The 24,398-nt window shown below is 43.3% G+C and overlaps 3 protein-coding genes across 17 annotated transcripts in view; all 3 read right to left on the minus strand.

The window, feature by feature from the left end:
• The window catches only part of VPS8 (VPS8 subunit of CORVET complex), a 77,012-nt gene extending 69,382 nt beyond the window's left edge, over window positions 1–7,630 (minus strand). For 2 of the 4 annotated variants that reach the window (XM_080604098.1, XM_080604097.1), the window contains exons 1-6: window positions 7,394–7,630; window positions 6,900–6,968; window positions 5,054–5,184; window positions 3,652–3,745; window positions 2,658–2,690; window positions 1,245–1,299 (exon numbers count right to left, since the gene is read on the minus strand). In XM_080604098.1, coding sequence (XP_080460224.1) covers window positions 1,245–1,299; window positions 2,658–2,690; window positions 3,652–3,745; window positions 5,054–5,184; window positions 6,900–6,968; window positions 7,394–7,531 — 520 coding nt within the window. In that variant the 5' untranslated portion in view covers window positions 7,532–7,630. Of the gene's footprint in view, window positions 1–1,244; window positions 1,300–2,657; window positions 2,691–3,651; window positions 3,746–5,053; window positions 5,185–6,899; window positions 6,969–7,072; window positions 7,297–7,393 lie in introns of those variants that run through there. The other 2 variants (XM_080604099.1, XM_080604100.1) reach the window with 2 other exon arrangements.
• A 62-nt stretch (window positions 7,631–7,692) lies between these two features.
• On the minus strand, window positions 7,693–15,766 carry NME9 (NME/NM23 family member 9). 5 transcript variants are annotated; one of them, XM_080604161.1, is made up of 6 exons: window positions 14,657–15,766; window positions 13,369–13,447; window positions 11,749–11,806; window positions 11,181–11,284; window positions 10,064–10,135; window positions 7,739–9,759 (listed from the first exon to the last, which is right to left on the minus strand). In XM_080604161.1, exons 3-6 carry the CDS (start codon window positions 11,771–11,773, stop codon window positions 9,628–9,630), a joined length of 333 nt encoding a protein of 110 aa, XP_080460287.1. In that variant the 5' UTR covers window positions 11,774–11,806; window positions 13,369–13,447; window positions 14,657–15,766; the 3' UTR covers window positions 7,739–9,627. The 5 variants fall into 5 exon arrangements, with proteins under 5 accessions (XP_080460284.1, XP_080460287.1, XP_080460288.1 ...); XM_080604160.1 differs by lacking the exon at window positions 13,369–13,447 and having other exon boundaries at window positions 7,740–9,759; window positions 14,657–14,782; window positions 15,003–15,766; XM_080604158.1 differs by lacking the exons at window positions 13,369–13,447; window positions 14,657–15,766 and adding an exon at window positions 12,271–12,413 and having other exon boundaries at window positions 7,693–9,759.
• A 756-nt stretch (window positions 15,767–16,522) lies between these two features.
• Window positions 16,523–24,398, minus strand: part of ARMC8 (armadillo repeat containing 8) — a 62,934-nt gene continuing 55,058 nt past the window's right edge. For all 8 annotated transcript variants that reach the window (XM_080604146.1, XM_080604148.1, XM_080604143.1 and 5 more), the window contains 5 exons: window positions 23,604–23,699; window positions 21,825–21,920; window positions 21,287–21,359; window positions 19,889–19,982; window positions 16,523–19,086 (listed from right to left, as the gene is read on the minus strand). In XM_080604146.1, the coding sequence (XP_080460272.1) occupies window positions 19,053–19,086; window positions 19,889–19,982; window positions 21,287–21,359; window positions 21,825–21,920; window positions 23,604–23,699 (393 nt within the window). In that variant the 3' untranslated portion in view covers window positions 16,523–19,052. The remainder of the gene's footprint in view (window positions 19,087–19,888; window positions 19,983–21,286; window positions 21,360–21,824; window positions 21,921–23,603; window positions 23,700–24,398) is intronic.

Consider the following 24,398-nt stretch of genomic DNA (forward strand, 5'->3'; position numbering starts at 1 on the left):
TTCTCTGACACTCAGTGATCAATCCTCTAGAGTGGGGCTTGATGCAGAAATAGTCATAACAAAGTAAAGAACGACCCTTCCTCTTCGCATGCTTATGTATACTCCCGGAGCCCTTTCTGGAATGTAAAATGCTAAAAATCTCTCTTTATTATGACATTTGCAGAGAACAACTTCTTGTTCAAAAGCTTCCTAACTTCATTAAGTGTCTGCATAGAAAGACAGCGATAGGAAAATCACAGAAAAAAAAATTCTTTTGTAGTAGCTCCACATACTGGGCAAATTTTAAAAAAAACATGATGACCTACTCCTAAAATCTCACTAAGACTACATGCTAACTGTAGTAAAGACGTTAGTTACACTCAGATTAAGTACATCCTGTAATTATTTATATTTTGAATTAAGCAAATGGTTTAAATTCTAGATTCCCAAGATGCGAGTCTTATGCTGTCACAGTCCTTCCCATCTGTCTGTTGTACCCTGTCCCCCCACAACTTTTGGTCTCTCGAATAATTTCAGCCAACTTTGAAAGAAAACATAATTGCACTTCTAAAATTGTTAAGAATTTGGTGCTGCACAGACATAATGCACACAAACAGGATGGGTACGGGAGCACTTCAAGAACAGCTCTTACCCAACTGTTGAACTGGCTAGTCAGAGGCACACGCTCAGATATTTTTAATTTTAATTGTATTGACTTTGAGGCAGGTTGGTGGTAAGAGAAAGAACAACAGAAAGAAGGGATGTAGAGGTGACAGGTGCAAGAGAAGGTCAGGGAAGGTGAAGCCTATGATGCAAGTCTGCAGGTAGCTACGGGTAGAAGCTCCCCTTCTCAAGGAATCCACTTAATTTTCCTAATCCTGGCAGCTATTATGTCAGAGGGGAGAAGATTAATACTGTACAAGACTGATGCATACTGATTCTGGTTTCTTCGACATCAAAACAGAGTAAGTTATATATAAAAATGCAGAAAAGGTTCTTTATACAACGGCCAAGGAGCTAACTTCCTTGATATCCACATGCCAATCCCCAGCAGATCAGAAGCAAGAACTACGCAAATAAGGACAAATTAAATAATACTTGTACTTTATTTCTTTACTGCAAGAATGTTATAGTTAGCACAAACAATATATTAAAATAAATCCACCCTGCAATTCTATCTTTAGCTAGTTTGGGGATTTTTTGTTTTGTTTGTTAAGATCATTAACGTGCAAAAAAAAGAAATTAAAGCTTTATTTTTAACTTACCAAAAATCAGTGCTAACCCATGAGAAGTCCCCACTGCTATCAGATTTGATGCTGCCTGAAAAAGTCATGCAGAAAGATTGAAAATTGAGAAATGTCAGCCGCAAATCCACCACTTAAAGTCTTACTACACTCATGCAAAATTTACCAGAGAGAGATCTAAGAAGGTTAGACGGTTATAGGTACAACCATTTTCTAACATACAAGTGGTAGAAATTTCCTACATGAAAGCTAAAGAAAGTATTACACCTGAATGATCATAACCCAGATTTTCTCAGGTTCAGGGGGCTGCCTTTTCCTCTGCTCTTTGAAATTCAAATGCTCAGAGTGTTCTCACAGCGAGTTCCTTCTCTGTAAAGTCAGCCTCATTCTTCTGGTGTGGTAGCTGAGTGTAAATATTCAGAGGGTTTTCTTCACTGAGCTGCTACATCCATATCTGAACTTTTCTACAACCCCGGGCAGCACCAGTCCTCTGAAGAGACATTGTGCAGCAAGCCCAGAGCCTCCAACTCCCGTCTGGTGGAGCTAAATACAGCTACAAGAGTTCTATCGTGCCTGCAAACTGCACCTAAGTAAAACTTCATAGCAGATCTAGAAATGATGTAATGCTGTAAGTCAGATGAAAAAAGTAAAGTGCTTAAAAGTCTGGAGTACCTAAGTATAGTTTTTCATCCTACGTGTACCTCAGTCACACACAGGCTTTCAATTTTGCTGTGCAACCCTTAGACCTAGTGTCCAGTTTTTCTTTTTAATCAAAAAGTATCATTTCTTACGGATTGCTGCTACTACAGTCAAAGTGACCAAGTACATCTTTGTTTTCTTCATGAAATATTAAAACCTATTTCACAATGACAGAAATATTTAAGTATTTCACCTACTTAAAGCATTTCTCTGATTACGGGCAGCTTTACTTTCAATGTATTTTAATTAGCATGCTTGACTTCAAGAAATTTAGTGCAAATTGCTAAACAGAAGCGTCCTTCAAAAGGCTTTTAGTGAAATTTTATACATTAAGACCATATTTCAGTTACATCAGAGCAACAGAGATTTTGAACTCATCACTTTATGATCACTTCATTTTAAATGTCTTTAAAACATTGTTAGGAGTCAAAGCAATGACTGGCAAAGAAGAAATGGGTAGGAAAATTCAAAGTGTTCCATAGGTGAACACTTACATCATGAGGAAATGTTAGGTGATCTACTTGCAGGGCTTGGTCAGCAGAGGGGCAGCTGAGCACTTAGGAAAGACTGAACTCTGCTCCCAGAAGGTAGATCTTTCACGTTGCTTCTGCCACCCTGATTTGACAATTCTTGGCAAGGACAAGACTGGGCATGCATTTATCAGCTGTATTAAATTACTGCTTCAAATTTACCAAACTTATAAAACTATACGGTGCTTGGAATTTGAGTACTTACTATTGCAGTGGGCAAGCCAGCATCCACTTTGTCCTAGAAGAACAGGACAAGTTATAAGTAAGAGGTAGAATTCCCAGCTCAATGCATCTCTCTAATAAGTAGAACTAGAGAACACATTAAAACCAACACAAGTTACATTTTAACAGTTCCAGCAGGGCAGAGACTGCAGAGAGAATCACTGGCTAGAAATACCCAGAGAGAATGTGAAAGCACACGGAATTGGAGAGCAAGTAGAACATCCTGTAATTCCATAGGAAAGTTGCTATCATGTTCTCAAAGCAGTCTCACCTGAATAACAATTTTCGGTATTTTCTACGTACACAGCACTGGTATCCAATGCAAAACCACTTTGCTCTCAAGCACACGCTATTAGCTTCCCATTTGGGTTGCTCACCCGTACATCCCTCAACAAAACAACTAGCTACAGCACACTAACGTTCAGACTCCAGTCACACAACCATCCTAAAAACACTCAGAGATGAGTCATCTGTATTTTATTTTAACAAGCCTACCATGCGTGCTGCAGAAATAACACGCTTTATAAATCAGTGCCTTAACTCCAGCCTCAGTCAGTTTTCCCTAGCAGCTAAAACTCCAGGCAGGCCTGAAGTGCAGCCACAGACCCAGGAACGTGTGAGCCTGGGATGAGTGCATTCTGCATCTGCTGCAGGCATTAAGCAAAACTGTTTCTAGCATCTTGAAGCAAGCAGAACAATAGTACTGCTATCGTTTTATATTCTTTTTTCCCATCAGCTTTACTGACATCTAGCAACACAAACTAGTGTTAAAGAGGACCTACCACATTGCTGCTGCGAGATCTCAGCTAATACCTGATTCACTCCTAGCTAGACATTCCTAGCAGTACTTTATGTAGCAAACACATCAATATTATCCAGAACTAATGGGGAAAGGGAAGAGAATGCACACATCCCTCTACAACAGAGCAGGTTGGCATTTTAATTAATGAATGCAACCAGCAGAAAAAGATACTTACTGCTGCAGATACAATCTGGGCAGAAATTCCTTTCAGAAGCGAGAGTCGTATAACTGATCCATGGAGAGAAAGAGAATCTGGGAGTTTTTTCTTCCTACGAAAACAAGAAACAAACCAAATACGGCTTTAGAACTTTTTCTAACCCACAGCTAAACCAATAGGTAAATTCTGCACGCACCCATAACCCCTGCATTCTTATTCCTGAAGCTCACATGACCAGAATCAAATGGACATTAAATTATTAGCAAAGCTTACAATGTACCACTGTACCTGCAAAATATTTGTTTTAAACTCATCTCCTGGGGAAAAAGAAAGTCCTTCAAACAAATATTCAATTTCATGCATTTATCTGCAAACCTTAGCATTTATTAATAAATCCCAAAAGCAACACTTTTGCTCTTTAATTCAGCTTTTAGTGAGTCAGGAAGCTCCAGCCTCTAAAGGTGAACATCTGAGGAAAATATAAAGTTGAAAAAGGCTCACTAGCAGAATACAGACCCTTGGGAAAACTAAATGTATGCTTAAAGAATAACGTTCGAATCAAACACAGCTGATTTTATGTGAAAGGTAAATGGTGGTGTTTACGGAGAAAATATCTTTAAAAAGTAACAAGTGAACAAGTGTACATGGGACAGTAACTTCTAAAAAGCTGTGGCATACTATAGCACACAGTACAGAGAAATGCCCTGTGAAAATTAGATTTTTTTTGCCACGCTCCACCAGAAAGTCAAGCTTCCAAAACTCCAGAAGTAACACACAAAACATTTGGTTCTTATCTCTCCAGAGGCACATAAACACGTAGCTTGCAAGTAGGCTGACAAAACATGTTGTTAATAGTCTATATTATGGGTAAGGACCCATTTTATTTGAAAAAAACAAAGACAGTAAGTTCACCAGCATATACCACAACAAACTGTCACATAGCCTTGTATCCTACGCAATCACTCATGTAACAATCATAACATACGGGAAGCCAAACGCCAACTTCTTATGGCATGTAAGAAAGCCATAGGAGTGGCTCAGGATGTGGATGAAGCCCTCACATTTGATTAATTAATGAGACAAGTCAGCAGTATTACAGCTAACTACCACATTCCAGGCTGCTTTTAGATGTCAAGATTAACATTCTACTTACAGGAGCAACAGCAGTTCACTCACCTTTTAAAAATACCACCAGCTGCTTGCAGGCTCTGGAAGTCATCAGACTTCCATCAAATCTTTGAAAGATTTTCTTTACAGTCAATGTGGTTCAGTGTTTTAATGTCATCATTAACATTCAAATAAATTTTAATACTCCATTCCCATGAAATACACTTATTGCTCAAACAGGCTAACTCTAATGGATATAAGCAGTGCTGTTTTAAAATTCATTTAACCTTCCAGGGAATCAGCCCTGTGGTACCTTTTCAGGTGTGTCCGGTCCCCACTGTCAGAACTTGCTACAGAAGATGTGTCATAGGAATGTGTATCCGTGTTATCGATGTTCAAGAGAAAAGGATCCTCCAGAATGAAAGACTCTTCTTCATCATCAGTCTGAAGGAAGAGAATCACCACAGCTTAGTAAATGTTCACAACGCACAACAACCTAACTGAAACAACAGAAAAATAGCATCAATAAAGCGGGAAAAAAAATTAGAAGCTGCGGATAATAAGACAGTCTGCCTTAGAAAAACAGAACTATCATTTCACTGAACTGATATCGCTGAAGAACCAGTTTTCAGAACTCTCAGTACTCACAGATGCAGGCTGGATAGAAAGATTTTAACAAATCTTTCTTCCCCATATATGATTTACTCTTTCAAACTTTTAACAGACTTTTAAGTAAGCTGTTCTCAAATGTCTCCAGTTGCCAAGAGAAGTCCTAGAACTGTTATCATCTGCTCCTCCGGCAGTTGACCAAACGGTGGCTAAGGGTCTACCAGCACCACTGGCTGCTATGAGCCCAGGAGCTTCTGCAAGAACGCGGCCAACAGGAGGGCTGACTGTGCTCTGACTGGGGTCTTCTGCTGGTGCTCTCTCTCTCCTCAGCCTTTGCCTGGAATTGTTTTTATGTTATTTTTAAATGGCCATTCTCCCCATTGTCTTCTAAATTCCTTACGGTTCACGTTGCCCTTGAAGCACAGAGCCAAAGAGCACAAATACTCCACCTACTGCCAAACATAGAGAGATCAGAGCAGGTGCTCAGTCAGACTGTGCTCCACACTAAAATCCTTTTCAGCAGATCCTTTGGCAGTCATTCCCATCCTGTATACACTGAGATAAATATCACTGGATAAAACTCTGTTTGTCTGCAGACCTATGTTTTCTTTGGGTGACCACAGCTCCACTCCCCTGACATGGATGTGACTGCAGCTCCCACTTCGGTACCACCCAAATCCCGTACATTCTCCCTGCCTTCACCAGCGAAGGCATCAGCAGAAACAGGTCACGCCCCCGTACACCACTACTCAATATCCCCTTCTGCACGGGCAGCAAGTCACTGACGAATATTCCTCTAGTTCCGAGACTATATCCAACTGTTTAGGACATTTTATGCCTTTATTAACGTAGCTTTTTAAAAGAAGTGACCTGTCCCAAACTCCTTGCCTTTATCTTGGTTTCACTGGAAGTCCAACCACCAATTTCCTCAACTTGCTAAAAAGCCTGTTTCCTTGGAGTTTGCCTTTACTTCCACACCCTTCTTTTACCTTTCTAAAAACCATGCACTCACACAGCCACTGGAAAACACGCACAAAACTGGGTGTGAGGCAAAGCCAGTCCTCCCCTGCAACGTCAGGCATTGAGAGCTTGTTACTTCTACCACAGGGCTAAATACGTGAAACAGACCACGTAAAGGGAGTTGTGAAGAATCTCGTTCTCATCTCCTCCCCTGTCTTAAAAAATAGCTCAGAGTTGGATTGTGTATGTTTGTTTTAAAGCTAAAAATAAAGTTGCTTGATGCCCCTGACCTTTAAGGACAGTATAGCCTCCAGGTGACTCTGTCCGATTCCACAGCTGAACACGGTTAATTTCGATGGAAACCCCTTAAGGTTCAGCTGCGAGTATTTTGACTGAAAAATGCAGCTCTGTCTTACTTCATGGTACAGCAATTACTCAAACAAACATATGCTTTGTCAGCCATTAATATCAGAAAATTATGGGGTTATGTAATTTTATTTCCCAGAAGAAAATATGAGGACAGCCACAGGAGTACACGGTGCCTCAGCTCAGCCCACCCTCGCAGTGCAGCTGGCTGGTAGGCCACTCACCTCATTTAAGATGCTTTCCAGCGTTGGAGGGGTATCAACTTGAGGAATGTCGAATTCTTTGTCATCAATCTGGACATCAGAAACCACAGACTGAGTTTAGGTTGCCTACCCCACCTTCTGAGCAAATTTCTAACTAAAGAAAAAGCAGCTAAACATCTACCCCTCTAATCTACCTCTGCGCAAACGCAGCACGCATACGCAGATTTTCTTATTTGAAACTAATTGCCTGAAATTTGACGTGAGAAGGTGGAACTTGGGGTATTTAGCACAGAAAAAGGAACACGAGAAATTCCTCAGCGAGGCACCACCGGCTGCCCACCCGCCCTGCCCTGCGAGGGGCGCGCAGCCAGGCCCCGAGCAGCCCGCTGCCGCCCGAGGGGAGGGCAGGAGGTAGGGAGGGCAGGGGGCAGCGGGGACGGGACGGGACGGGAAAGGGGCCGGGGCCGGGCCGGGCGGTGAGGGTGAGCCGCGGGGCCGCAGGGTTGGGGCCGCACCAGCTCGCTGCGGGAGTCCAGCTCGCGGTCGAGCTCCGCCGCGGTCAGACGCGGAGCGGGAGGCCCCAGACCCGGCAGCCCGCCCGGCTCGGCCTCGGCTCCCGCGGGGCAGGCGCCCGGCTCCGGCGCCGCGTCCATGGGCGGCAGCGGGCCGGGAGCGGCGGCAGGCCAGGAGCGGGCCGGCACCGCCGGGACTCGAACCCGCGGCCCCAGACGCGCCCGCCCCGCCCCGCGCCGGCGCAGCCGCTGCGGCTCCCCCCGCGGTGTTAAAGGGGCCGCGGCGCTGGCAGGAACAAGTTTGTTTATTTATTTTTTATTTATTTTTTTATTTTTTTTTAAGAAAAAGGCAAAGGGAGAGGAATGGAGCAGCATGTGCAGCTAGCTCAGTATTTAGCACTTGTTCAAGCCAGGTGAAAGGCACCTGGGATTGCAATAGCCCTCCCCGGGCTAGCAGGCAAGGGGAAGGGCCAGGAGGTAACACCCACGCCGTGGAAAGAAGCAAACGCTTGGAAATGCCAGCCTAACGCTGCCAGGCACCACAGCTACCCTCAGCTCTTCCTGGTGCCTCCCTGTGCTGATCTGGGGCGTGTACTGATCTGTCAGAGCGGGGGAGAAGCTCCTGGTGGGGCACCCGCGGAGGAAGGGCCCCTGGTGTCCCCGCCGCAGCTGCCGGGGTGTTTTGGGTTCCAGCTTCAGCAAAGGCACGTACCAAGGGCAAAAAGAGCATCCTGCAGCTGTACCTGCCTTACCTAGTTGGCCTTCCCCTTGTTCTTCCCAAAAAGCAGCCCCATTTCCTTCCTCTTTGGAGAAGGCTTTGTCTTGTACCTAGCAGCAAGAGCAGACGGATGAGCAGGGAGCATCCTGAGCATCGTGTTAGGCTCCAGGCGCGTCTGCCAGGCAGGGCCCCAGTTCCACCTCCAGCTGAGCAGGAGCCATTCTTCCTGCTGGTCCTGTAGATCCTCAGCAGTGAGCAGAGGATCTACCTGCCCAGCATCACCTTGTGACTTCTCCGTCAGGTGTCTGGCAAAAGCCAGGGGAAAATCCTTCACAGAAACAGGCTAGTCAGCAGCACCAGAGCACTGCCCCCCAGAAGGAGCTGGCAGTTACCAACACAACAACTTCTGTACTTTGAAGATGCCCTAAGACTAGCAGGTTACAGGCAGGAAAGTCATTTTTGTTCCTTGGAAATGCCCGATTCAGGAGAGCACACATGAGAAGGCTGCCCTCATGCCGGCAGCACAGCAGACCAGCTGGCCTGGGGAGGGGTTGGCCTGCGGCTGGCTCTGGTTTCAGCTCCCAGGACTGCCCAGGATTAGGTGCCCCAAGCACACACCCCGTACCAGCAGTGCAGTAGTAGGAACCTGGAACCAAACCAGGGTTGTGACACTTATGACAACAGAGGTCTCAAGGCAGAGGAAAGATTTAATAACCATCTAAGGAAATCATCAGTGACACGGAGAAGGTGTCTGGGGAGTACGAGTCATTTTGCTATATGAGAACAAGGGGGATTCACCGATACCACTGCACGGCAAGTTGAGATCAAATTAAAGGAAGCACTTTTTCAGAAACACTGTCCCCTACTACACTCACAGCAGCAGGCCGCTGGAGTTTGCTGGGCTCCGACACCAGAGCTTGCTGCTGGAGGGAGGAGAATAGTTGTCACAAAACAACCCAGAGCTTTACAGCAGACACTACAGACCGCACAAGCACTATATTACAGAGCCGCTGAAAGGCAGAGTGATTGCACATAGTGATATCCAAGTACAGGCTGCAGGTCCTGCACAGCAAGGAACAGAAATGACTAAGACTGCAACGAACTGTCATCCACCACAGCCTGAGAAATGCCATCACAAACAGACCTGTTAGAGACTCTGGAACTAGAAGCCAAGAAGGTAACTTTAAGGAATAAAATTAATGCTTGGGGTGGGTGAACAGGTCAAGACAAAACACAGTACGGTTTCTCTTGGAAAATGCTGGATGACATGTATCACCTGTCCTCTTAACAAGGGGACAGAAGTTTTAAACAACACAATCACCCTTCCCAGCTTCTTCCATCAAGGTAGGCTCTACAGCTTTGTGGAGGCTCAAGTGACATGTTAGCCAGACTTCAGACTCAATTCAGACAAAAGGACATACAGAAGTATTTTTACAAGGAAGTATCCCTACTTAGAGCCATGCTGGCACTAGAGAATGAACCTCTCCTGTGGCATGAACAACTACAGTTACTTGAGGATTCAGTGCTTGATTACCACCACACGCTCTCCTCCATGTTCTAAAACCTTCCTTTCCATTGCCAGCTGTTCCAGAATGGTCTTCTGCAGCAACGGTGCATTTGCTCCTCTTACAACAGCTACCAGTTCTCCTCCCTGAAAGGTGTGAAAAGCAAGTCTGTCAGTGAGTTAGTTCACAGTGGAGCTCTCTGAGCTCTGGAAATCACCAGAGGAGAACATCACATATCACTTTGTGTACCAGACTGAGCTGCTCTGCTCCAGAAGAAAGGGAAACTTTGGAACAACCTTCGTTGTTGTTCCTGATCAGTCTTAGGGCAAACTGAAGCAGCATGTGACAGAGTGAGGTCCTGCAGTAGGACAGCTCTCAAAGAGGACAGTTGTTCCCATTGACAAGTCATGTTTATTGCTATGCAACTATTGTAAAAATATTGTCACTCACTGCATAAAACAGAAAGACAGGCTCGCATTTTCCTCTGTATTTTTCCAGAGCATCAATGGAATCAACTTCAGCCTAAAAGGAATGTAAAATAAAACAGGTGTTTCTGAAAAATGTTTCTGCTTCAGAGGAGTACACATGCAACAGACTGGACGTGAACATCCTCAACTGCCAACTCTTATCCCTTACGTACAGCGAAGCACCTCTGTGCCCCAGGCTTACGGGCTAAAATGACACTGGTCAGAGCAAGGACACAATTCTCTCAGCTCAGCATCAGAGACACAAGAAGCAGGCAGATGTCTCTGGGAGATTTTGCCAGCAGCAGTTTGAACAGCAGCTGGAGGTTGCTGAAGGCTGCGTGACATGGAGTTTTGAGCATCTCCAAGAAACGGTGCTCCACCGCCTCTGCAGGAACTTGTGCCAGCGTCCTGACCACTCCTATTGCGAATACTTTTCTTTTTACCTTGTATCTATTGGAATCTTCCCCGCTACAAGGTGATCTTGTTGCCTCTTGTTCTTTTACCATGTACCATTCAGAAACATTTGTCTTTGCCTTCTCTAATAACGCTCCATTAGACAGGTGAAGACAGCCATTAGATCTTTTCTTCTCCAAAGTGAACAAATCCAGCTCTTTCAGACTCTCCCCTGTACATCAGAGGAATACATATGCTACCGATTCTGTCTAGAGTTACTTGCTTAAGCAGTTTGCTGCACGCTGCAGAAACAAGTACTGTGAAAAGTTCACCATGTCAGTAAACACGCATCTGCCAACAAACTTGTCATCTTGCCAAAGAAGAACAGCAAATTTATTGGCAGGGCTAAAGCAAGAGCTGGACTGTGGTAAATTATGAAAGACGGGAAAAAAAACAATCAGTTGCCTTCAAGTTGTCTTCTCCTCTACAGAAGAAATCTGAAAAAATGTTCAAGCCTGAAAAATTCTTAATGATATAAGCTCTTATTGATGTAACCAACTGCCTGCATCCAGCAGACTTACACAAGCTGGAACTCCTGCACTGTTACCATTTTGGCTGAATACTGGAAAGATAAATGACTTCAGCCTTTAGTTACCTGCTAAGTTGAGGGCAATGGTTATTTTAAGCAGTGCCAAATTGGATCTTACCACAGCAAAATGCAGGAGATCACTGCTGACTTCATTCCTTATTTTTCGGAAAAGATCCACTACTGTTTTGCAGGGACCACACCAGGCTTGAAATGCATCAACAACTACAAGCATGGAAATGTATAAGAAAAAGGTCAAAATGAGCCTTTTTAGACATACACCAATAGGCTGGCTTGTGCACTTGTCCACTTTGCAGTGTAATCTTCTGGAAGGGGACTACAAAAAAGGTTGTTAGTACAATAATAAGAAACTTGAAAACCTCTGAGAATTTTAGTACAATAATAATAAACTTGAAAGCCTCTGAGAATTGAGGTACCCCATGGTGACTTCTGTGGCACCACCCTCCTAGGGAAGGAGATACGCTTAAGGTCCGTCTGAACCTCTCAAGCTCTCAAGACTGATCTCCAGCTAGTCTTGCATCTACAGGGTTATTTGTTCCTTCCACTCACGGCAAGAGAAACAGAGGGTTTGACTGAAACATGCATACCAGTAGAAACTGATTCCTGACAGGACTGGAGTCGTTTTAACACAGAAAAAAATAAACCTCCTATGTTGACCAAGCCCTTACCAATGAGGCCTTTGAGACACAGCATTTCTTCCCAGAGTTCCTGGCTATTGATGTTAATCTGTGTGAAAATTTAAAAACAGTAAGAGCAACAGTAAGTCATCAGGTAGCTGTAAACATACTGACAGATCGTTGCATTCTTGCACGTAAGACAGACATCAGACATACAGAGGTATTGCTATCTGAACACTTCAGAAAAAAACTTCTGACTGCAATCCTCTCACTTCTGGTCAGCCGGGCAGTGCCAAGCTGTGCTAGAACATGGGTGGGAGACCTCTCAGAAAAACCACGCAGTCAGTTGAATTCAGATACTCTTGCCCCCAAACTCTTATTCTTCCCCTCCTTCCCACATGCTCTTGCTACTACCGGATGCCAGCTCTCAGAGACCCACCAGCAAGCCAGCTAGCCCCAAGGAGCAGTTCAATGGATTAGAGACCTAAGTTGTCTCAGAAAGAAGGAAAGGCATATGGAAAGAAAAGGAGCATCCAGGCAAATGCAAGCCCTCCCCCTTTTAGTTGCAGCAACCGTTTGAACAGTCTGGTTGCTTGCAGACCCTCGCATCAGTTTGCAGAGAGACCGAGAGTTGTTCTGGGGTCCGACTGAGGAAACAGCCCCTGCATCTTGGCAGGGCATCAGCATCATGGCCAAATGACCAGTCTCCCAGCTGAACCTACCAGGTGGTGGTGGGTATCTGGATTTATTGTGCCCCAGTCTCGATCTTAGCTACAGGACACCGCTCTGTGCTTTCTGGGTCCTTTGATGTGCAAGACAAGAGGCTGCAGCTGAGGGATCACCTAAGGCTGCAGCTGTGAAAGCAGCATTCAGGCTGACTTGTTCGCCAAACCCAAGGACACATTTATCCTTCTCAGCTGCAACCCCTCTCTCCCTCCATTAGTAGTTTCTTTCCTCCCTCACTCCAGGCAGCTTTGCTTGAAGCAGGAACTGAGTGACCCCCGTGACTGATCACGCTGTTAGAACACAATGCTGGTCTCCAATAATGCCAGCAACCTCCTTTGCTGACCAGCCTATTTCTGTAAGTGTAGGTCACGCGAGAGCAACAAAGAATAATTTTCACAGGGTCTTGTTGCAAAGAAAATAAATAAATAAATAAATAAATAAGGCTCAGCACAAGCTACTTGAGTGTCAGCAATAACACAATATACTAACCATGTCAACAGGACATGCTAAAAATGCTGAGCTGGACTTAAAGGGGAGAAAAAAGGGTGGAAACCCAGGGTTAGTAGTGTTTGATATTTTTTAAACAAATTGTTCTGAAAATCTTGACTCTTCAAAGAAGTGACTTTAAAGAATCACTCTCGTTATCACATTGGTAATGCAGTTTGTTGCTGCTGTGCTGGTAGTGAACAATGAAGATTCTTAATAACTTTCTCGGTATCACTAATCCTAAATACATTTTGTCTACGCTGGAAGACAGTATGTTGCAATAAGGCTAGCTACTATTCAATAATTAACACAAACACACATTAAAGGACTTTTAAAATTGCAAAGTAAAGAATTTGAAGAGTGGAAATTCCCATGCAAATTAAGCAGCCTTTTACAGATTTTCAGAGACGTTACTGGAGGTCACATTGTACGGTTTCTCCAGCACCCCGCCGCACTCACAGAATGGGGAGTTGTTCAAACATCTGTCTGTTTTCCTGTTCAGCATGTGAACCCAAGCCTAATTTTTTTCAGCAAACATCTGCAGAATTAAGAAATGTAATTATTCCAGGTATCATCAGTGCTAGGACCACTCTCATAGTGTTTCAAGAATGTTAATGAGTTCAACTCATTTATGATGATTATAATTTGCAATAACGAGTTCGACTGCAAGTTCGACTGATGGACTTGGAAAGCAATGCCAACGCTGTTCAAAGTGCTTTGCTAATTTGAATGCCCAGAGGCAGCTAGGACTTGCTGTTCTCTAATACAACCAGAACTTTTATAGGACATCACATTGTGTCCAACACGAGGTTCACATCCACCTGCAGGTGTGAACAACCACACTTTTGCAAGCCTAGACCAGGCTCTCCTAAGCTGGGTGCATATTCAGCTGCCAAAGGTGAAAAATCTTGTTTAAATTACATTCCCCATCACACAGGAACACAGTGGGACAAGCAGCAGCATAAATAATTTTTAGCTTAACAAAGTGATCATCCTTCTCTTCTTATACAAATGCTCAAACTTTCACCCCATGTTTTCCAGTTCTTACAGTGAACAAACAAGGTTATGTACTTTTTCCTTCAGTATCTCTCTCACGTAAAGGACTTCAAAATTTCAAGATGTTAATGACCTGCTTTTTGGCTTTTTCTATGATTTTGCATGCTAATCTGCCCTCAGAAATCCCCTCTCCCCTCCTAACAAAGCATCATGAGGTCTCTTGCACAGTGTAAATAGGGAAAAATTCTTCTGTGCATCACTGTGAAACAGTTTTTTCAGCCTTTGAATTCTTCTTGCACCTCCTAACTTTTTTCCAGCTTTGCAGCAACCTTTCTAAATATGTGTACTGGTCAGAAATATTCAGTGAGAGACTCACCAAACAAGCAGGAGAATGCCCTCTTCCCCCCTAGTCCCTACTTCTGGAAGTCCTATGAACAATTCTCCTGTGAAACATGAATGTGTGTTCTTTGAAAGCAGCCACACCACAGGACAGTGCCAGCACATTAACAGCTCTTCAATGCAACCTGCAGTGAACTCTCTGCACCCCTGACTCTGGGGGACATAGCTGACTTGCCATCGCTTCCCATGCTTCCCACCTGCCTTCAGGAATACGTTTCCACCACGAGGTCCTCGCAATAGGGCTCTGCCAGAAGAATGCAAGTTACCCTAGGGCTGAACATCATTCTTTCCACTGTTGTGAGTTTAAAAGATGTTTTAAAAGGCATTTCTATCACAGCTGGCTCCTACTGACCTGAAGGACTACCTCCTTTTTCTTTGCAGCCATTCTCCTACAGCAACAAGGGTCCTTTGAGCAGCACTCCCCAGTGCAAAGCACAGCAGAAGTCTTCTAATTATGCAAATCCAGCTGCTGGTCAACCTGCACCACAGAGAAAGCTTTTCACTTGGCTTTGCTCCTCTCTCCGGACATACTGCCTTTTGCATCATCCCTGCCCAGTCGGAGGGATTGGAGGTGCGGGGTTGGAGACGAAGTGCTGCTGCAGGGCCTGAACCGCCGCACACCTCCAAAACCGCAGCAGAGGCCCCCCACCCTGTCCCCTGGGGGTCGCAGAAGGGACAAGGCCAGGGCCTGGCGGTACCTGTGCGGCGGCTGGCAGCACCCCAATGCTGCTACTGCAGCCCTGGCAACGCGGGGCGGAGCAGCAGCACAGCCTGCCCGGCTCCCCCTTCTCGTCTGTGCTACAGCCAGGAGGGTTTGGCTCTGTCACCTCTGTGATTCCCCTCTGAGCAGCTGCACTCGGAGCCCCCCTGCCTCCCCTTTGCCTGGCAAACCCGCCCAGCTCTGCCCCCAGCCCATGGCCGCAGCCCCACTATGCATCCCCCCGCTCTGCTTCCCCCCCCCCCAGCCCTTCCAAGTGTGGGGCGCAGGAGCCAGCCCTGACCTCCCCAGCACCGAGCAGAGGTGGGGGGTAAGCCGCTGGCCCCACTCCAAATGCAGCTCAACTTTAGAAGCTTTTTCCCCTCCTTATTTACAACAAGAGCATGCTGCTGGGTCACACTCGGGCCCGCAGGGCGATGTCCATTTCGGCAGGGCTGCTGCTCACCCCGCTGACTCCCGTCCCTGGGGTCCTTGGGCTCCAGGCGCAGGCCCCAGTGGGGCTTCTTGTCCCATGGCGCGCGGTGGCCTCCAGCTGGGCAAGGTCTCTCCTGGCTGAGAGTCTGGCTTCTGGCACGTCAACTGCTCTCCCTCATTGCCACTGCCAAGCCCGAGGAACACTGCTCAGTGCCTCCAGCACCAGCTCAGAGGAGCAAGCTGCACCCCTGGACACCCCCAGAAGCTTTTTGTAGAAATGAGCCTTCAGTAAAGTCCCGATCATTTTGACCACAACTGAATTTTTACATGTTTACACGTACCGTGTCCTTACATTTTAGGATTACTAGACAGTCCTCTTAGTAAACCAATTTTGTAGTCTTCAAGAATTTAATTTCACGCACCTCCATTATTCTTCTGCCTTACGCTTTAGCAGTTTCATGCTGGAGGTGTAGCAGCTACTGCACAGCTAAAATCTGTAAATAGATTTTAAAAAATATGAGACGCTTGCCTTAAAACCATACCGACACAAGATGCTTTTGAGCACATCACATAGCTTCTCTCAATACCGTATCATGATGTGAATCTGTGACAGGAACAACAGGCAAATTTTCAATCTCATTTGACTTTCAGTGGGAGAGACTGCTCCAAATAAGCTGGGGGTGGTGAGGTACAACCAAGTGTACCAGTTGTCGGATAACTACCACGCCAAACTCCATGCAAAACTGTGCTTTTTGACACACGTTCACAGATTGAACATCATCACTGGACCCTCTGAACAAAGATTGAACATACTTGTCAAAATTGATTACAACTGGTTTTCTAGAAGAGAGATGGCACAAGGGTGCCAGAAATCTGAGGATGTGTATCCTGTTCAGACAAGCTCTACTTGTTTTGGTGATGCAAGCAACTCTGTAACTCACAAACAACGCCGCCCAAACAAAGCAGGTAAACATCTGGCCAACAAGTTTGCTCCCATTGTAAGTCTCAGGCTAGCAACTACGAGGCTGTGGAGAAGATGGCACAGAAAGCTCAGATTTTTCCATGAAGTTCAGAAAAACCTAGGTGTTCTGGTAAAGTTCTTTTTATTTACAGTATTCATTTTCTTCTTTTTGTACATACCTATAGCAACATCAAAAATTATTCACAAAGCTTAACTGAATGTAAAAATGTTCTCATCCAACAGTTTGTCCTATCAACTTCACACCTGTGGAAAATGTCAACTGTTCTCATGCAGCAACGAGATTGTCTGAGCATTTTTATTATTTTTACTTTTTTTTTTTTTTAAGCTTTTCTGGTAGAATTTTAGGAAACAACCTCAAAGATGTACATAGATACTTTACTCACCTTTTTTTCTGAACACTTTTAGGCACCGAAGTTTTATAGCATCAAACTTAGATTTGTTTTTAGAAACGTGAATGGAGGAGGAGGGGAAAAAGAGATATGTAAGAACTTGAGTTCCTAAATGTACATAGCAGGAGTGTGAATTTAGAAGCCAGATGCACACTGAAGTTTTACATTTGTAATACCTGCCTCAGAACTTTCTTCGAGTTCAAGCAAAAAGATGTGATTGATTTTTATAAATAAGACTTCACTTCTGAGGTACTGATATTTATCAAGTTCTCACATATTTTCACTTTTCTTTTTGTTCAGCCCCCAAAGTCCATCACAAAAAATTTGCAGAAGGACATTAAAAAACTGCCAGTCACTTACTGCAATGCCTGGGGAAAAAGTGTCAGGTGCTTGCTTTTATTTGTCTTTCAGGAGTTGAAGAAATTACATGAAATGTATATATCTCCTCTGCAATCATGTGGTAAGTTATCTGATACATAGCACATTCAAATTCCAGGCCAAACTGTGGTCACGTTTTCTGACACAAGTAGTTACCTTGGAAAAAAAGTAAGGCTATCACAAGTTGACCTTCCGATTAGGATTAAAGATTAAGATACTTATCAAAATTGGTTAGCAAAGTTACAGACCTCTCTTCTTGCTGCAGCCTTCCTGAAGCTCAGTGTAACACGAGAAAGATTTGGTTTAAGACATAGGCTGCAATCTTTAGCGTGCCTGTTAGTGCTACATAAATATAGTGTTTGGAGATTATGACTATTAAAACTATAGTCTAAACTGAAATCAGAAGTAGACACGGGGAGAAAGCAAGAACCCTGAAACTGCAAGGAGGAGAGCTCCTTGTTGCTCTCATTTCTTTCTATGCTTATTTGACTCCTGCCGCCACTGGGTCTTGCGTTCCAGCCTAACCTTACACTGTCTTCTTCGTTTGTACTCACAATTTTTCTCCACACTTACAGGCACAATTTCAGCAACTTATGGACAATCTAGCTTCTGAATGTAGTAAAATCCCCTTGCTTATAATCCAGGTATCCAAATCCATGCAAGTGTGTATATCTGCATATATACACAAAATTTATAGCAATGTGACTGAGTAAAAAGAAAAAAATAGTATTTTTTCCATTCCTTTCCCCAACTTAATGCACCTGTTAATGGAAATAATTTGTAAGTCACTTAACTATGTCTGGAGGCAAAGGATGCAAAACAAAAGCAATCCCTTAATCACTGCTTGCCAGCTTCTTCTGGTCTCTTGAAAGTGTAGCTTTTGCAAGATGCTGCTCACTCTATTGATATCAGTGATCAGCAAATACTTATCACCAGTGAAATAAGCTAACCCTCCAGCAATTATCCGAGCAAATTCTTAGCTTCTAAAGCAATAGCTTATGCATGCTGATATTGCAGCAACCTGTTCCTTTCCAAAAAAGTCAGTCATGCTAACTCTAAAGTATGAGCCTTCTAAAAAATGTACAGGAACCTAAAACAATCCAGCTGACCCATTCCGTTGATTTGAGTATGTTATCAGTACCAAGTGACCTTGTATGACAGCAAAATGCTAACTCTGGGATCTTGTCAGTACAGAACGTGCTGCTTATAATTTGGGGTCTACTGTCTCCCTCTATTTTCCTCTTTAGAACGGAAGTATAATTTAAGTTAAGCTGAAGTTCAGAAATGCATATATTTTACTTAAAAACATTCATCTGTTCAAAATTCAAAATAAACTTTATGGGATACAACAGTTTTTTTTTAAATAACATTTCATTCAAACTGTATATAATTCACTGAAGTATTCGTACAGCAAACAATGGTCAACCCTTGAAAACCTGTAGAAAAAGATTTTCACACAAAAAAGGAAAAAACAAAATTGAGGTATCACACCCACGCACATTCATCCAAGCACACGCACACACTCAAACACACCCACACACACGCAGGCTGCAGCAAAAGCAGAAAATTGTAGGCCCAAAAGGAAAATGACGACTGATTGTTCTATTCGAAAGTCCAGGTAGCTCAGGAAAAAAAACCAAAAGAACAAAACAACCCCCCAAGAGTCCTCTGAGTAAAGAAACTACCTCAAAAAAAATTCTCAAGTGCACTGGAGACCTGATCATTTAAACTGTTTCTGCAAAGCAGCTCCCTGCACCTGAGAAAAATGCAGCCCAAGGTGACTTGTGCAAATATAAGGAGTCAGGAATATCTCCTGCTATTCCTTAAGTAGACATGAGGGGTGTCCATAGATTCAATTAGTCTTTGATCATGCAAGATACTGCTGGAGTGCTGTCTTCGCCCTGCAAGAGAAGAACAACCTGTTAAACGTTGGGGTTCGGCTTTATCGTCAACAACTTTCTGTCCAAAACTATGAGTTATGCCAGTAAGAGGGAGGATGAATTAGTGAGGTGAAAGGAAGCCAAGCAGCTGGTTCCTTCAGTTTGGAAGAATCTAGTTTCTGGTGCAGAAATGTTAGGTGCAGGGTGGATTCTTGGTTACAGCCCACGCCGAAGAATAAGATGATCTCATCAAGAATATTAGATGTTCAGCATACTCTTAGCAACTGGCCAGTATGGTGGGAATTAAGAAGCATATTGAACCTTGTTATCAACAGACTTTTTTAAACATAAAAAAATCTCCCTTCAGTTGGTAAAAAGCAATTCTTCTGTAATACAGATGCACCATGAAAAACAGGTCCTTTAGCTGAGAAATCCAATGCTACAATCAGTAACTCAGAACACATTAGAGGCAAGTTAGTCAGACTGTCCCTACTAAAAACATAGAACGGAGGTGAGAAGTAGGAAAGCAGCAGTCAGCGTAGGATTGCAATAGACGTGACCTAACATTGCACAAATTTTTTTAAGAATACCTCCCAAAAATCTATGGTTGCAGTTTCATCAGTATTTCAGCTAATTCAGTGTCTACTACACCCTGAAGTGTTTTGCTGTTCCTTTTACCCAACACCTCCCAACCATGCTATCATGCCTCTGACTGGCCTTTCCAAGATCCAATCCAACTCAGCAACCCAGAAGAAGATAACGTAATTAAAAACAAAGATTTCCATCTAATCTTGTTTCTGGATTATTTTTTTTTTATACTTACTTGTCACACAGATTTGGATCTGATGACTGACTCAATTTATGTAGAATATCTACTATTCCCATGTCTCGTAGTTTATCTTGGCGCTCTTGTGAACCTACAACAATAAATCACATTGTTGGGAATACCACGGAAAATAATGTATGCAGAACAGAAGAAAGGAGTGGCAACTGAAAACAGCCTAAGGAGGGGCTATGGAACACAGTTCAGCTAAAACACAGGAATGAAAAACTCCCCCAGCTGTGGCTACTTCAAAAGAGAGCTCTAGTTTCTTTTTTGTATTTTAACGTGCATGAGTGTAAAGAGAATAAATTTTTGAAGGCAAAAGCCTGAACACATTTGATCCTAAAGCAAGCAAATGAAGTCAAGCTTCTTTACTCTCATCTCTCAGATTTGGATGCAGAGAACACTTAACTGGAGGTATGTTTCTGAGTCTGAGTTGTAGCACTGTGCAATGCCTGCAAGCAGAAAACCACCAGGAGCATAAGTAAGTGTCATATGCTGAATAAAGTTCTGTCACCTGAGAGATGTGGAATAGGAGTAGGAAAAAAATACCCTAGAGACACCGATTTCTTTGTTGAAGAGCAGCATGGTCAATCATCTGTAAATCATCAGTAAGTCATCCATCTAACAAAGTCGTCCTCCTGGCTCCATTTCTCAAAGCACACAAACTCCCACCCACCCTTCCTCTGCCATTCCTTCCAGTTCCACACGAAGGCCTCCATTTGCCCTCTCCACTCCTCACAACAAAATCACATTTTTTTGTGCAGAAGCATCCTTCAGCTACCTCCTGGTTACTTTCCATTGTTCCAGGCCATGGCTCTTCTTACTGAATGCCTTCTCCATTCCTTCCAGTTTCACCCACAAGTCCTTCTACTGGTTTCAGACTCTCACTGCCCAACCCATTAAGTCATCCGTGCTGGGGGAAATTCCTTTCCAACATGTCCCCTTTCTAATCAGTTACCATTTATCCTCTCCAGTGAACCTGCTCCCTCCAACGATAACTTTCCACTGCCTCCTTAGACTTGGAAGCTCTCTCACTAGGCTTCTCTTTCACTCCAATTGTTTTCAGGTTTTACGAAAGTGCTGCAGATGGAAGCCTCCCACTGCTGACTCTCATCAGGCTCCTCTTTATTGACACGCTCTTCCTGTGGCTCCCCTTCCTGCCCCAGAACAGCTCTCTACATTTTACACGGAATCTACAATTTACACCGACTTGCACAGAATCTGTGGTTCTGTGATTTTCCTCAACGTCCTCCTGACCTCACTCACTTCTTCCATATTATACCTATAATGACATCTCCCTTTGTGCTGTGCACTGCAAGTACTGAGTAGTATGTTACATTAGCCTTTTGATCAGGGTAGTAACTTGTCTATGTATTAGTAATGAGGCTTTCTTACCTTCTTCTTCATTCCATATGAGATTAGATATACAGAACATGGCAGCAAGCTGAAGTTTAGCATTTGAATGACTCTAAATATAGAAAAAATAGTACTCAAATTTAGAATTTCTCACATTTACATTTTGACATTCATTCTGTAATAAATTAGGTAGTGAAGTTGGGATAAAATTCTTATCTATAACTTCCTTCAGCACTTCAGTAGCTTTCAGTCAATTCCTTCCAAATACTTATTAAGAGGTCTACAAGATGCCCCTTTTTCAAGATCATTTAACATTTTCAATGCAAAGTTGTTAAAGATATTGCTTAAGTCACTGAAACATTCTTATGAGAAATAACTACTGGATTTTCCTTTTAATCAGACTTTCAGTATCACTCTGCCATATAGAGCTGTACGCCATGGTTTCTAAAACACAATTGGGTACATGAACGTTAAGTGCATGATACTGGATAAGAATTTACATGAATACATGGTAAAGTGCCATCTTTCATTCTGGCAAAAGACCAACATAAAACCTTTAAGAGAAATTCCCCCATACCATGTAGTATTTGATTTTCTGCAGGATGTCGTCATTGGTCATGATCAGTTCTTTTGCTGTTGTTCCATCTGCTATATTGGCAAGTATACATAATGTCTGAAACCAAAAAGAAAAACTGGTAAGTTATTTGGCTGCAGATCACATTTCATGATTTATACAGTTTTCCTGACAGCTTTGAACTTGTAACAAACAATTCATTTAATTAGTTTTAATATCTTTAATCTGAAGTTTCCAGCTTGCTTACATTTGGGGCCAATGCCAAAAAATTAACAGCTGAGGCTGAACAGCCCTGGCAAAAAACAAGTCATTGCCATTTGAAAATAAAAAGCCGCATTCATTAATTCATTTAAATTAGTAAAATTTTAAGTCTGTCAGGGAAATATGCAGTGTATAGAAAAGATAAGATACACTGGAAAGTAAAGCAGTCTATTCTGTATCAGAATTAGGAAAAAAAAGCATCCGTCCAATTCTTCAGGTCAGGAAAGGGAAAAACAGAGGTCTATCTGCGGATCCAGTAGAGTAATAATACCACCCCCTCCAAGTCTAGCCACACATCTTACCTGCAGAGGTAACACAAGTAAACTACTAATGCATCTGGTTATTTCTTGCAAATCACAGAAGCAATCCTACAAAATAACCTTGAAGCAACTAAGCCCACATTGGCACTACATGCATATCACATTAAGACCTGCAGAGGCAGCTTTCCTGGTTCTCAGGAGACACAGGGAGATACCCTGCAAATTCTTCCCCAGAGAGCTGTGGAATAACTCAGCCATGTTTTCTGGATGTGCAGGGATGACTATGGGAGAGCACTGGAGAATGATCAGGCCAAAGACCTCTACCTTCAGCCCATTCTTTACTGAGCAGAAATTTAGACTGTCTGGATTTAGCTATGTTTTTACAGCTATTTGCCATGCTGTTTGCTACCAATACCCATCCTAAGACAAAGCAATCCTCTGGAATCTCCCATAGCTTCTTGCTGCCCCCAGTATTCATCACCACATGCCCCGAAAGACTTTTCGAGAGAGCCCCGTTTCCATCTTGTCTTTCATAACTGTTAATCAGCACAATTCTGTCCATCTATCCTCTTACTTTTGGTGTAGCATCCCCACAGCAAGTGTCCCTGGCCCCCTTGCGCTGCCATAATAAAACCCGGGATGCTTTACCCTACTGGCCATCTCCCTTTCCTCTTGCACGTTGCTTTTCTTAAAGCTGTAATTTTTCAGAGAGTGCCCCTCCCCACCTTTTCCTGGGCTACAGCAACGTGCTTGTTTTCCTTGCTGCTGCCTCCTCTCCTCCAATCACTGCTGGCTCCCCCAGGCACCCAGCACAGCTGGGATACCACATCTCCCAGCAGAACACACACTGCTGCCAGCAAGGCAAGCAACGACGCTATTATTGACTGTTCCAACGGCTGCTGTAGAAGCAAAGAACCATGAAGCCTTCCTCAGTGGGAAATGAAGGATTTACTCTCTTCCTTTCTTCCTCCCGTCCCCTAGCTGCCATGCTACTGCCTTAGATTTAATTCTTTTGCTTTCATATATAGTGTTCCCCGGTTGTCAAATTTAAAAAAAACATTCTGGAACTCAAACATGTTTGTAACATGCTCTGAAGAGGAATGTTCTTGTAGGTACTAAAGTTTTTAAACTGAGAGATGTCAGTAAAATGCTCTCAGCACTTCATAATCCCAAACAAAAACGACATGTTGGGAACACAAAGCATTTCTAGGTGTTTCTTAAATTGTATTCTGCCATGACAACATGAAACAAAAAAAGATACCTGCTCTTTGACTTCTATATTGTGCTCCCCTTCCAGAATAAGGGTGACTGCTTGCATGATCTGCTTCCCATGAGTGCTCATTATATGGTCTATGTGCTGCCAAAGCAATGATAAAACACAGTCAGCGTAACTTTCCAGACAAAGAAGTAGCATTCCTACTTGAATTACTTAAAGAGTAGCAAAAACTGCACAAAAATCCTAGCTTCTCGTGAGGTCTCCCAAACCCAAAAGTCTACCACAACAGGAAAACTTTGTAATACTTCTCTTCATTTGAAGCCTTGTCTTGTTTCAGAAGGCCTGATACAGGCCTTGGTTCTGATTTCACTGAAACCTGTAGGAAAAACACTGTTTTCCCATTTTTCCCAGACTAAATCCTGCGGGACACAAGCTCTCGGTATGATGTTGCAGTCAGAAAGAACCACCTTCTCTCCCCCTCTTATAATAGGAGGATCTCAAAGAAGGAAAGAAAGTTGTTTTTGTTTTGTTGTTGTTGGGTTTGTTTGTTTAAATCATTTGGAACTTTTGCTACACTTACTGAAACATTGCATAGGTACAGGTATGATATCCACATTTAAAATATCTTAAAGGATTCAGAAAGATAAGGCACATAAATTACTTGTAGTCTAGGAAAACTGGTTCAAGGTTACAGACTTACAGATAAAGGGTCATTTTATTAGGAACTATAAACGCCTATACTAGAATATAATAAGTCATGAGGAATAATAGAAAAACGTGAATAGAAAAAAGTAAATCTACAGGATGAACTCGCAACAAAACTCAGGAGCAACAGCAAAC

This window comes from Anser brachyrhynchus (assembly GCF_964034855.1).
Source record: "Anser brachyrhynchus genome assembly, chromosome: 9".
NCBI lineage: Eukaryota > Metazoa > Chordata > Aves > Anseriformes > Anatidae > Anser > Anser brachyrhynchus.